Source organism: Apus apus, chromosome 6, assembly GCF_020740795.1.
Source record: "Apus apus isolate bApuApu2 chromosome 6, bApuApu2.pri.cur, whole genome shotgun sequence".
NCBI classification, from domain to species: Eukaryota; Metazoa; Chordata; class Aves; order Apodiformes; family Apodidae; genus Apus; species Apus apus.
The window spans coordinates 5,996,530-6,008,968 of record NC_067287.1 but is presented as its reverse complement, the minus strand read 5'-3'; the positions used below and the strand labels follow the sequence as shown (position 1 = coordinate 6,008,968).

The following is a 12,439-nucleotide window of genomic DNA, read 5'->3' as shown; positions in this document are numbered from 1 at the left end:
ATGCTCCACAATTCTATAAGGCCACCGTTTAAACTAGAAAGGACTTCCATGATCTTATGTTTTCCAAAACTGGTTAATCAGATAAGGTAAACCTATGCTGAGGGTGGTAATGCAGGTCAAAGAAAAAGCATGATTACATGCTATATGTCTGGTGAGGAGTGATTTTGATAAGGTAACAAGCAGCTGCAGGTGTTAAGATAAAATGTAGGTGTTGCACAGAACATAACAAAATGTATTTAGTTCTTCCGTGCACTGAAAGGCATTTGCAAGTTGCTAAGTTTTCTCTCTTGTGCAGCAGGTATTTCTTTTTGATGGCTTTAATGCATTTTGACCTTACAATCACTTAAAATTTGCTGTGACCCTTTTCATAGCTTATCCCCTCTAGGCTGACTTGACCTAGTGAAGTGCTTCTTGCAACTCTTTTTATCAATGTCCTTGGAACTCCTTAGTTCAGCCGGTCAGCCCTGACATCTTTAAGGTAGTCAGACCTCCTTCTTTGTCAGCAAAAAGGAAGAATTTTCCTGCAAAATAAATATTTCCAGAGATTACTAAAGTTCTATAAAAAAGCCCCAGCACCTCAATTGTTGTCTGTAATGTCAAGTAAGTCCTCCTGGTGTAAGTAGCATCAGCAACAGACACCTACAATGCCAATGTTTTCCTTTGTCTGCCCTTCTTGCCATTGGTTTACAGTAACAGTTCCCTAAAACATACACAATATTAAGCAAAATATCCCTGCTTTACAAAGTCAAAAGAGGCCACTGGCAAAGTTAAGCACAGAGCATGCTTTGCTGGACTACATGTTCTGAGTGTAATCTCTTGTTCTAACAAACAGACACAAAATCAGTCAATTTTCAAATTGAACTTTAGCCACCTTTTGGTGCAAGTTCACCATTGCATCTTTTCTTGCTAGAAGTAGTTATTATTAAAGTAGGGAAAAGCTTGTAATTTTGTTGAAGTGGGACAGTCTTCATCACCATCCTCATAAAGTCAAAATAGAGGCATTATTTAATCAGGGTCTTAAAATCTTGGCAGAAAGGGATCCTCTGCCGTATTTCAGGAATATACCTTGCTGCAGCTGAACATCCATGCCATCCATCCTTTCCTGACAATCAGAATTTTTCTGTCATCTTGTATCCCAAGCCATGCTGCTGCTGAGGAGACAGTGCATCATGGTGCAGTGCTGGTTAGGAAATACAGTTTTCAAGATGATGGGGTTTTTTATTGTCTTTTTTTGGGCGGGGTTTGTTTGGGGTTTTTTTATATGCCCTCTAGAAGCTTAGAAATTTGACCTGCTTCTGGATGTGTTCTGCTTTTGGATGGAGCAGAGAAAACAGCCTCAAGCTGTAACATCTGTGTGGGCCAGCTAAGGTAATGCATGAAGCTATAGCTCACTGACAAAGAACACAGAAATGCAGCCAAAAGAACACCCACTGATAGAGACACACTCAACATATCCTTTAGGTCACCATCCCTGTGCTGTCATTTATATGTGATCCACAGGCACTGCTTTTATTTCTGCCTGGGCTTGGTTTTGGACTAACTTCTTTGTGGGTCTAGTGCATATTTTGACATACTGGTCTTTTGAGGAGCAGGAAGCTTGATCAGTTGCAGTTTTCGCTTTTGTATGATGTGTACATGTTGTTTTGATGTTCGTTTTCTCCTCTCTGCTTAGGGGTTATCTTGATTTGGTGTGACATCCTCTAAAACAAAGAGCTGTAGCTGGCGAGATGTGACATAGTAAGGACACAGAGTGCGGGACAGACTTAAAAATAACACCGACTGGTCTTGTCAGGAAACTACAGATGACAGAATTCAAGCTGAGAACAAAAATGAAGCCAGTAGATGTGAAAGCAGTGGGGTTTGTGTTAAAACTGGCAGTTCTAGTCCTTTACCGAAGTTTATAGGTGATATACATCACCTATTGTTGAAACACAAAAGCCAAGGAGAAGCTCTGTGCCAGGAATGGCACAATCAGGAGACTGCAGCCTTAAAATGTAGGGATGTTGCTGATTTTTTTTCACAGGTCAAGAACTGGAAGGTCAGGTCAGCAGTTTCCCAAAATAACACAGTTCAATTGATTGACTGGAAAGAAGGTTCCCCATCTCTCTGGGTGCATTATGCATCCCAGCAGCACTGCTAGAATGAAACATTATCCTGACTGCAGTAAGGAAACAATTGGTTGGATGCTCCAAATTAAAGATTTGATCTTGCTGAATCATCTTTAATCCTTTGGGAAAAAAAAAATAATAAAAAAATTAAATGAATATATTTTGCCCAAAAAACGATGTTTCTAACAAAAAGCACCACTGTTTGGATTCTACTATCCTGACACTAGCAGTAACTAGTCAAGGTAAAAAATGTCCTTCTCCCCTTTAGAGGGTATAACTGATGCTCAACACATCACTAGCGAGATGGATGTACCAATATATCTGCTGCTGTGAAGGTCCCAAATGCACATAGCTCTGAAAAACATGTTAAGGGTTCGGGACACTAGCAATTTCCAGTCCCTTTTTTCCTGTTTCCAAGGACAGTAAAGGAACTACTTCTGCCTGTGCTATTTTTTAGGTACTTTTGCTATTCCAGAGCTTGATTTTCTTTGAAATTACTCATCTATGTTGATTTGTGTTTGTAAATATAGAAATAACATTATCTGAGCTCTGTCAGAGTAACCTTCGATGTGTGATCCCTTGAATGTCACTAATTATAGCCACAGATAAAAGTTTTAGAGGAAGAAATTTTTGTCATGTAATGAAATGGTTTGGTGCAAGGTACTTTGAAAATTTGGATCCTTATCAAGCTACCAATCATTTTGAGGCATGCTCACCCCCATTTCTCACTTCATGTATCTCTGACAGAGATGCAAAGCACTTCTTCAACAAATTAGCTTTCTGAATAATAAAAATAATCTGGTAGAAACCTCTGAGGGATGCAGTGCTGGAGAACAAATTACTACAAGACACAGAGGGAGCTGTAAATGTAATTGTGATGAGTGTGGTGACAGTTTGCATTTATAATATATTCACTTTACCACACGGCTCTAGCAGTGAGTTGGTCTACATGACATAGCACACATTTCAGAAGAAAAAATGGTCTGCAATAGACTGAATAGATGGCAGTGCAATGCCAGTGCTTTGCCTAACTGTGTCTGGTCTTTGTTCTGATGCATACTCTGATATACTTATGGGTCTTTTAGAGTTATTAAAGCAGAAAATAAATCTAATTTAGGTATTGGTTCAGGGGAGGAAAAAAAAAAAAAAGGATACATAAAGAATATTGGATAACAAAACTACTGAGATGTGAGGATAATCTCTGAGTGTTGGTGCATAAGGTACTGCACTCCTGTTTGCCCTGTCATGTCACGCTCATCAGAACATAACATTTTCTGTCAGTTAAAAAGGATCCTTGTCTCTCCATCTGTACCTCCAAAAGTTTCCCTGGTAGTATTGCTGGTCAAGACTCTTAAACCTCAGGAAGCTGTGGAAGCCAATGAGGTTTCTCTCATTGCCTCTCCAACACAGGCAGGGTACTCTCCACTCTCCTTGGACTGAAGCATTTCTTCCTCTGCATCTCCTAATCTTAATTTTGCCCATGGTCCCTTGTCAGGAGAAACTCTTTCTACAGATACCATGGTATGATTTTTGGATGACTGCAAAATATTTCAGCATCTTGCAGAATGAAAGCCACTATAAATCAAACAAGCATATGAAGGGGCACATTTATGTATTTGAGGAATATTCTGCTCGGAACTGTCAGATTTTGAAATAAATAGGAAAACCTTTTTCTCATTTACTGATTGGTTTTAGTCTGCAACACTATTAATTTGAAAGAGACTATAGCTATACTTTATTCTCATCTTTGCAACTGTTAGCATATAATTAATGTGGGGAATTGTAAAGTACATTTCCAGCACAGCTTATATTCCCAGCTTGTTAGGCCTTGGGTTTGGTAACATTTTCTCTTCATTGAAGAATGTTCTGTGTTTTATCAGGTCAGTGAACCATTGCAGCATGTGTATAAATTGTTCTGTTGAGCTGCTTTTCTGTCATGCCTGGATAAGAAGGCAAAGGGGATTCTCATATACATTGTTTTCCTCTGTTGATTGTTTTTGCAGCTTCTGTGCCTGCAGTACAACCTGCTATTTAGGCACGTTTTCATCCCTTATGCTTGATGCAATTTGGCTAGTTTTCCTGTGCACAGAGGAAAAGGGAGATTCAGGCCGAGTAACGAAAGTGCAGCAGCATGGGAGAGACAGTCCCAAGCCATGAAGACAACCAGCACAGGCTGCTGTGTTCTGGCTGATAACCCAGTGGGAAAGTGAGGACCTCAGGTGGGAGCCCAGCCAGGGGGTTCAGAAGAGGACTGCTGTCTGCAGTGGTACTGCACTAATCTGTTAGTCATCCAGTTATTATCTGTCTTAGGAACTAAGCTAAGGCTTACTTGGGAATCGATGCTGGAGAGGATTGTCTTGCCATTGTCTTTTTGTGGATAAACTGACAACATTCCTCTCGACAACTGTCCATCCCTTGGGCTTTTCAAGTAATAGATCCTATGTTCCTTTTTAAAGAGACCTTTTAAAAATATTTTAATTAAAAACAGAGCCACAAATGTAGAGGTTCTTAGATCAATTAGTGGAAAAAACCCACTTATCCTCACACAGAAGCCCACTCCAAAGAGAAATGCAATAATTTAGGAATCCATGTGTTTTTACTTCAAGTATGTGTTTACATACACCAGCAGATCTGACACATTTCTTTAGTACCTCTAAGATACAAGTAGTGAAATTCTGGTTCAAAATCTAGATTTTCTACTCTAGTAAAATGAATGTTATAGTCTGTGAATGTTTTGCTTTTGGAATGAATAAAAATTTGATAAGGCTTTTGGGCTTATTTAGGATATATATTCCGTTCTTATCCAGATATAATCTTGTTCTCTTCCTGACAATAAGAATTTAGAGACCACTGCATGTGCTGAAAGCCCCTATTAAAATAAAGACACCAGCTACATGAATATGAACAAAATGTAGCTTTTAAGAAAGGCCAATTCATGATTTTGTCAGAAATCCTTACTAAGAGTGAGCAGAGAGGAACAGTGCTCTGAGCAGACCACAAACCAGGTGGTTCCTTGAGTCACAGTCTCCTGTTTTGTTCTCCCTCTTTCTCTGGGAAATCAGAGCTCCCTTGGTTCCCTCCAGGCAAGGATCATGTTATGTTTAGGTGAATGAGAAACACATTAGTAGCCCTGATTTTTTTTCCTTCATTTTCTGTTGTATTTCCTGCCCAAGGAAGGACAATGACATCTGATAGGAACCTATTAGAACCTGTTACATGAGCTGGAAAGAACTGAGATTGGTGTTTCCTTTTCCTATGTCTCCAGACTGGGCACCAACCAGTCAACAAGCCAAGCTGCCAATCTTTCTACCTATGTACAGAACTAATGCTTTTACCAGTAAGTTACAAGTCTCTCTGCTACCAGCAGCTCTGTACTTATTTCCAGGCACCTACTGTCCAAGGATATTTGCTATCCAGAAGTCTTTTAGACAGATAGTTGTTGCCTTCAATCAGATCCGTGACATATGAAACGTTAAATCTAATGCAAATGATTATTCCATCCATCTGGATGAGGCACATGGATTGTTCCCTGCTCAGTTGTGTGGGAGGGTACACTGGACCTCTGGTTTGCAAACTGGCTGGGTTTAGACGGGTTGAATTGGTCTGCCTACTCAGTGAAGCTATGCCAGACAGTATGTAATCTGTTGTCGAGATGATAGCTCAGTGGAAGTCTGAATTGCTGAGCAGTAAAACTTCCTTCTTATGCAGCTGACAAGGCAGTAATCTACAGAAGCATTGCAGAGGAATGCTGGAATACGGGAAATCAGTGACTTTCACAATATGACATTGCTTAGCAAAAAGCTGCCTTTGAAACCCAGTGTTCACATTTCCAATTAGTTTGCCTCTAGCTCTCATGTAAGTAAAGTCCTCAAGGTACCTGGAAGGAAAAGGAGAGGGGGAGGAAAGAAGAGTGAGCAGAGCTGGAAGAATGAGCAGGAGTTACATTGTGCACTGTGTATTGCCTATAAATCCTGCCTGCAGGAATTACTGAAATGGAGAAATAGTTATCTACTAACTTTGAGATTCCATCTGCAAAGCCTCAATGTCAGTGCGGTGATTTATGGGATCCAAAGTCAGCAGGATTTGGCCTGACATGATAAACTAGATGGATGCAGAAACAGGGGCTCTGTTTCAGGGTGTCCGTGCGGCCCGGCTGGCTGCGGGTGAGCGGAGCAGCCAGCAGGATCACGGCCCAGGAGGGGCGAGGGCAGGAGGCTGCTGTGCTGGGGATGCTGAAGCAGGGAGGAGGAGGATGTTCAGCACTGTTCTCCTGTCACCTTTGCTTGCTGATGAGCTCCAGAGGGAGCTGTGGCTTGCCTTTTTGCTCAGAGATGAGCTCATCAGAAGCAGATAGCAGCAGAGAAGGGATAAATGAGCGAGTGGTCCAATTAATCCTTTTTTTCCCCTCCCTTTTCTTCACTCTAACCCTTCATAAGTAATGTAAACTCAGCTTTTATTAGCTTTGCTTTTAAAATAATTGTTTATAAAGCAGCAGTATGAAAATAAGTATGGTAAAGCAGTGAAATCTATTCTATTTATTGGTTTTTTTGCTTATACTTTTTGTACCAGTGTGGTAGAAATCAGTGTCAACTCTGCCTCATGAGCAGGAGTGAGATCCCAGGACTGTCACAGCTGTTCATGTTTTCAAAAGGGAATTGAAACCCCCACACAAATAGCTTTCCTTTACTATGAATGCAGAGTATGTTTGTTTGATGCAAAGGGGATCCAGAAATATATTTTATTTTGACGTGCTGCCAGCATTTGCCTCCTTCTGCTCAATGTGACTGATGATACTGAAAACAATGTGTAGTAAGTGAGGATAGAAGGTTGTACAATTGCTGAGGCACAACCACACATTTCACTGTCAGCTCTGACACCCGCTCCTCCCGGCTGTGGGTGTCTGGTTTGCATAGTCACCAGGTGCTTATTTATCAGTAAACACACCAACCAAAGCCTTATATTTCAGCTGGAGGCCAATCTGACCTGGTTGATTCACTTTTTTTTTTGGAGATGGTGTTTATTTACAAGCAAAACAAACGCAAACTTTCAGGCTGAGTGCCTTTCTCTGTATAGAGAAAGCCCAAATGGCAAAGGCATGGGGCTGACACTCCATCAAGGACAGAGTGCTAGAAATGTCAAACTGTTTAGGGCTGGAAGTGAAAATCCTAAGGTATGTTACTATATATTGAAAATAAACCAGTAGCTTATTCGGGTTCAGTTTAGAAAGAATCCATCTCTGATCAGCTGCCATGGGTTTTAGTTTTAATTTTCTCCTTCAACTGAGAATCTGAAGCTACCAAAAGCAGCTTTCTTTTGTTTCTCTGTCCATGCAGATGATACATTAGGAAGGAAAAACAAGTCTCTAAAAGCAGGTGAAAACAATGCAAAAAATGTTCAAGGGGTAAGTGATGAAAAAACTGCTTTGACTCATCTTTGCCTTTAAACACTATTATACCTTAGCATACTTCACAAAGTTGGTGTCGTGACAAATACGCAGTTTATTTACAATATTTAAATTCTTTGTTCAGAAACCGACAGGCACAACTGTTGTGATTCTTATTTTGTTGACTCTTCACAAGGACAAATGTCTGTCCCAGGCTGCTACTTACATCTGAATTACAAGACACTTGGCTTCACACATTAGGAGCAACCTTAATGCCTGAATCACCTCCAGGAGGGGCACCCAAGCCCTTCTGGCTTCTCCAACTTCATGTAGCTCCATCAAAGGCATCATTCAGAGCTGTGTTATGGTACCATGAAGCTGGAAACTGTGGTATCCCTACTATGATCAGGGCTGTGCATGGCAGGGAATTTTCCTCTCATTCTAACTCTGTGTGAGAACATATTAAAGCTGAAACTTAAGGGTTTACTGATACAAGTCTTATCATTAGTAGGTTTCAGAGATAGGTGTGCAAAATCTGTGCTACTGTGTATAAATAATGACAAAATTGAAAAGACTGCCAATTTCAGGAATTCACTGTAGGTTCAGGAAGGTAATATTTTTGTTCAGATCATTGTTTCTGAAAAGACTATTGTTCAGTTTTTCTGGTTCATGTGAAATTTCCAAACCCCACAAATATTTTTCCAAACTAACAATTAAGAATGTGAGGTTGCTTTGCACATTATACATGAGTGGAAAACATCTTCAGTCTTTGTCAGTCTTAATTTTATTCTATCTTGATAAATCTTAATAGGCAGGTAATAAATCCACCCAAAATTTCTGAGATTAGAGACTCAATATAAGTACATAACAAAGCTGATTAGCTGTCACAAGTTTTTGAAAATAGAAATGTAAAAGGACTTAAGGACACTGAAAGCATACTCAGAGAGCTAAGAAGAAGAAATATAACCATAAAATCACTCATAAGGAATAGTTTTACTCATTGTGCTTCAGCCAACCATGCACTGGTCAGCATGGGGTAACCTGACAGTAACAGGTTAGGCACTGAGCTGTGGTTTGGGTCACAGGTTCACCCCCTGGCAGCTCCTCTGAAAATGCGGTATGTGGGCCTGGTGATGTGCAAATGGGACCTGCTGGAGTATTAAGCTTCCAGTAAATATTGTTCCTAATTACAGTTTTGCTAATGTCATGTATGTGTTTCTTTCCCTCACCCTTTGTGCATTACAATTCTGTGCAATTAACATTGCAAGTCATAAATCCAGAATACAATCATAATTCTCACCCAGGGCACAGCTGGGTTACCAGCGGTCCTTAAAAGCCAACAGAAAAGACACTCATCCAGAGGAAACCATCTCTGTAAAGTAGGAATCTACTCTTCCTTTTCTGATTACATCTTTGCTGTACCCTTATTCTCACCACTCCCAGGAAAGTTAGCAGAAGCACTGCAAGGATCATCTCCTAGATGGGTTTCTGGGCTCTCAGGCCCGTGGCCCATGGGGCTGGTCTCACTTCTTCAGAGTCAATGGCCCAAGTGGCTGCAGGATTATTGAAAACTGTTAACTGTATAAATACATATATATACTGCTAGAGACACTGCAAATGAGACAGAATGAGCTTCATGACATATCAGCTCTTTTGAGAATGTAAAGTGGACACTGAGGTACTTCTGGTTTTATTACATTTTGTTTAATAAAAATGGGTCGGGTAGGGGAAATTCTTCATGCTAGGAATTTATTTTCCACTTGTTTGTCGGTATGCAAATCAGTTAGGAACACATATCTGTGTATATGCTCCTAGACTTTGAGTGCATGCCAAGTACATCACCTGATCCACCAATCAGGTGCAATGCATGATTGATAATGATATATAATTATAAATTTAAAAAAAAAATATTAAATGCTTTTGGCAACTGAACTCTGAGATGTGTGAAGCTGAGGGCAGCCTCCAACTGACGGGAGAACTAGTTTTCTTTCATTTTGTTTGTGGGGAAGTTTTGTGAACCTCAGCTGAGGCACTTCTGCTGTGTGCCCTGCAGTCCTTTCCTCCAGAGGAGTGGAAAAATCTGGATCCTCTGGCAGAGGAGAGAGAATGTATTTCATATGACAACCATGATGAGACATACTGCTCTAATAGCAACTGCTTGCTATGAAGAGCTTGTGAATAAACTATTTCTTTCCAGAGATCATGATACCCATCCCCTCTGACATTGATTGTAAGAAAGAAATATTTCTCAACATTTTTTACCTATTGACCATCAGTGGCCAGTAAGAGTAAGCAAATAGCATTTGAATTCTAGTTAATCACATTTCTCTTCATTCATCACAGACACAGGTCCTTTATTTATGTTTTGATAACTAGGCTAAATAAAACAGATTCTATAGTGGTTATTGAAGTGGAATGGAGGCTGAGATTGGACAGAACAAAAATATTTTCATCATCTCAGAAACCTTTCTTTATGGATGATACCAAGATGAGCAACAAAACCTCATAAACTTTGTGAAAGTGGGAAGAAACATGCTGGGGGTTGGAGCAGTTGGAGCATTTACGGGAGTGCTTTGCTAGACTGCAATCACAATCACCTCTTTTTCCTTTGATCTGTCTGGAAATGTGGTAGTATGTTTAAAGCTGGAAACAGCACTTTTCTAATGTTCTCTAACCTCAAAAACAAGATGCCAAACAAGATTTTTTTTTTCCTCCTTTCTTCCCTCCAGCTTGTTCCTGCCAGAACAGACTATACAATTGTGCACTTTGCAGCCAGGCAGAACTGTGCGTTGTGATTCTTCCTGCTGAAGGAGGGGAGAGCTGTAATGTGGGGATTGAGAGGGCTTTTGTTGCTGGAAGGAATTTTTTACTAGCTTTTTTTCTCCGTGTGTCAGAACCATAAAGTGCTCTGGAAATGTACAGATTCTTCCTGCCAAGAACGGTTGTTTTCACAGCTCCCTTTTTGCCAATTTCAAACTGGTTAAGAGATAATAAAAAAATAAAAATAAAAAAGTTTTCACATACATATCCTAAACTCCCTGGGCGACAGATATTGTTGAGCAATAGAGTCTGTAAAAGTGCCAAAATAACCTATTTCCCTGGAAGAATAGAAGAATTGAACACGAATACCGATGCTTAAGCGGAAAAGGGAGTTTTCAGTGACAAGAACAAAGGCAAGGCTGAAGCATTATTAACCAACTGTCTTAATTAAGCCAGAACTATGATGTTCTGATATTTTTAAGGATCTCAGGCAGCTGCTCTGCCTTTGGCTTTCGTTTCCCCCCCCCCAAAAAAAAATTCTTTAATGCAAAATAATTAATTCATCTTTAAACGCGAGCGTTTCTCATTCTGAATGCGTGAAATATTCAGAGAGGATTCTGGCAAAAAGTTCCACTCCCAACATTGACTTAACTTAATGTTATTCTAATTACCAGGTTGGTTATAGACATAACGTAGTGCTATATGTGCTCTGATAGAAATATAGGAGATTGTGGCATAAATCCAGACTAAATATTCTGTTGAACGCGCACCAAAAGGAGAAACACTGTTTATGAATCAGAGAACACTGGAAAGCAAAGGGAACCTTTAACTTACTTTTCTGACACCTTCTTCCAGTGTAGCCCTTGGTACAGGAGCACACATTGGTTCGGACACAGTGGCCGCCGTTCTTACAAGGGGGGATGCAAACAGCTGGTGGAAGGAAAGCAAAAGTTTCATGCACTGAAATCACACAGGGCATTGATGTTGCTTAAATATAGGCTCCTTGTTTAGGTACCTGTGTTGGGAGATCAGTCTGAAGAGGCTTTTTCCTTTAGTTGGAGTAGAGAAGGTGTCTCTCCAAAGGGTCATTAGGGCAGATGCTAGCTGGAGAACCTGATTCTCTCTTGTTTGTGGAAAGAATGTGGGACGTGACTCCTAGGACCTAAGGGTCTCTTTTAGACAGCTGCAGTTAAGTGGGAGGAATGTCCCCGAGAAGCTCAGGTTTTTAGCTCTCTAGATAAAGGGCTTCTTCAAGGGTTTCTGCCCTTGAAATACAGAACAATGTTTGATATTTGCTAACTTGGCTTTGGTGCTATTTCTTCCCTCTTTCTCAATGAAGCAGGAGGAAGGGCCTTGTTTTTCTTCAGCATCCCTCCACTCTCTCCCCATATTACTTCCATGTCCCACAAATGTGGCTATTTATATTCAAGTTTTAGTTCTGTCTAAACCATAACACTTAAGGATAAAAATTCCAAATCACTTTGATGTTGAAAATCACCTTCCATCTTGAATCTCAAGAGAAAGATCATCATATTACAGAGTCTGTATAATTTTCACTCTCTCCTTCACCTCCAACATCACAAAAACAAAGAGCTTCCAGCAAGCTCCATTTGCAATTAGATTTTTGTGTATGAATCGTTCACTTGCAAAAAATATGCATTGGGATTGCATTCATTTAGGAACTCCAGGGAAACAAAAGAGAGAAAATAACTTTTAATGTTGAAATTGTTCAGATTTGGAAATAAGAATGTGTTTATAGTCCCAGATTCAGGAGGCGATGTTGAAGCCGTACTCAAAAAAAAAAATGGTGCAAGTTCTTCTGTCTGTTCTGCCTGGGCTAATGGGTAGCTAAGGTATCGATTACTTTGACTTCTGCAGCACAAAGTGAGCAAGAAGCTCAAGATACTGTTGGCCTCAGTTTAGAGCTCTCCCCTTTAGGACAGGGATTCAAAGTTAGGACCTGCTCTATATCAGGCAGAGAGATATCTGAGTGGGTTTTTGAGCCAGGATCTGAAGAAGTCCCATACAAGTCTCTCATCCACTACACTCTGGGATGGTCAAGTAGGTGACACTGTGAGCCCCACTGGAAGATAACTCATCAGCTGGCTGTGAAAGACAATGTAGTACACACTGCACCATGTGCAAAAGGAGCCAAGTAGAGCCCTACTTTAACATTTAATTTAATAGT

At 40.3% G+C, this 12,439-nt stretch overlaps 1 protein-coding gene across 1 annotated transcript in view; it reads right to left on the bottom strand.

The window, feature by feature from the left end:
* LOC127386305 (von Willebrand factor D and EGF domain-containing protein-like) overlaps positions 1–12,439 on the bottom strand; it is a 172,491-nt gene that overhangs the window by 12,319 nt on the left and 147,733 nt on the right. Inside the window, exon 25 of the mRNA XM_051623141.1 lies at positions 11,086–11,181. Within this exon, the coding sequence (XP_051479101.1) occupies positions 11,086–11,181 (96 nt within the window). The remainder of the gene's footprint in view (positions 1–11,085; positions 11,182–12,439) is intronic.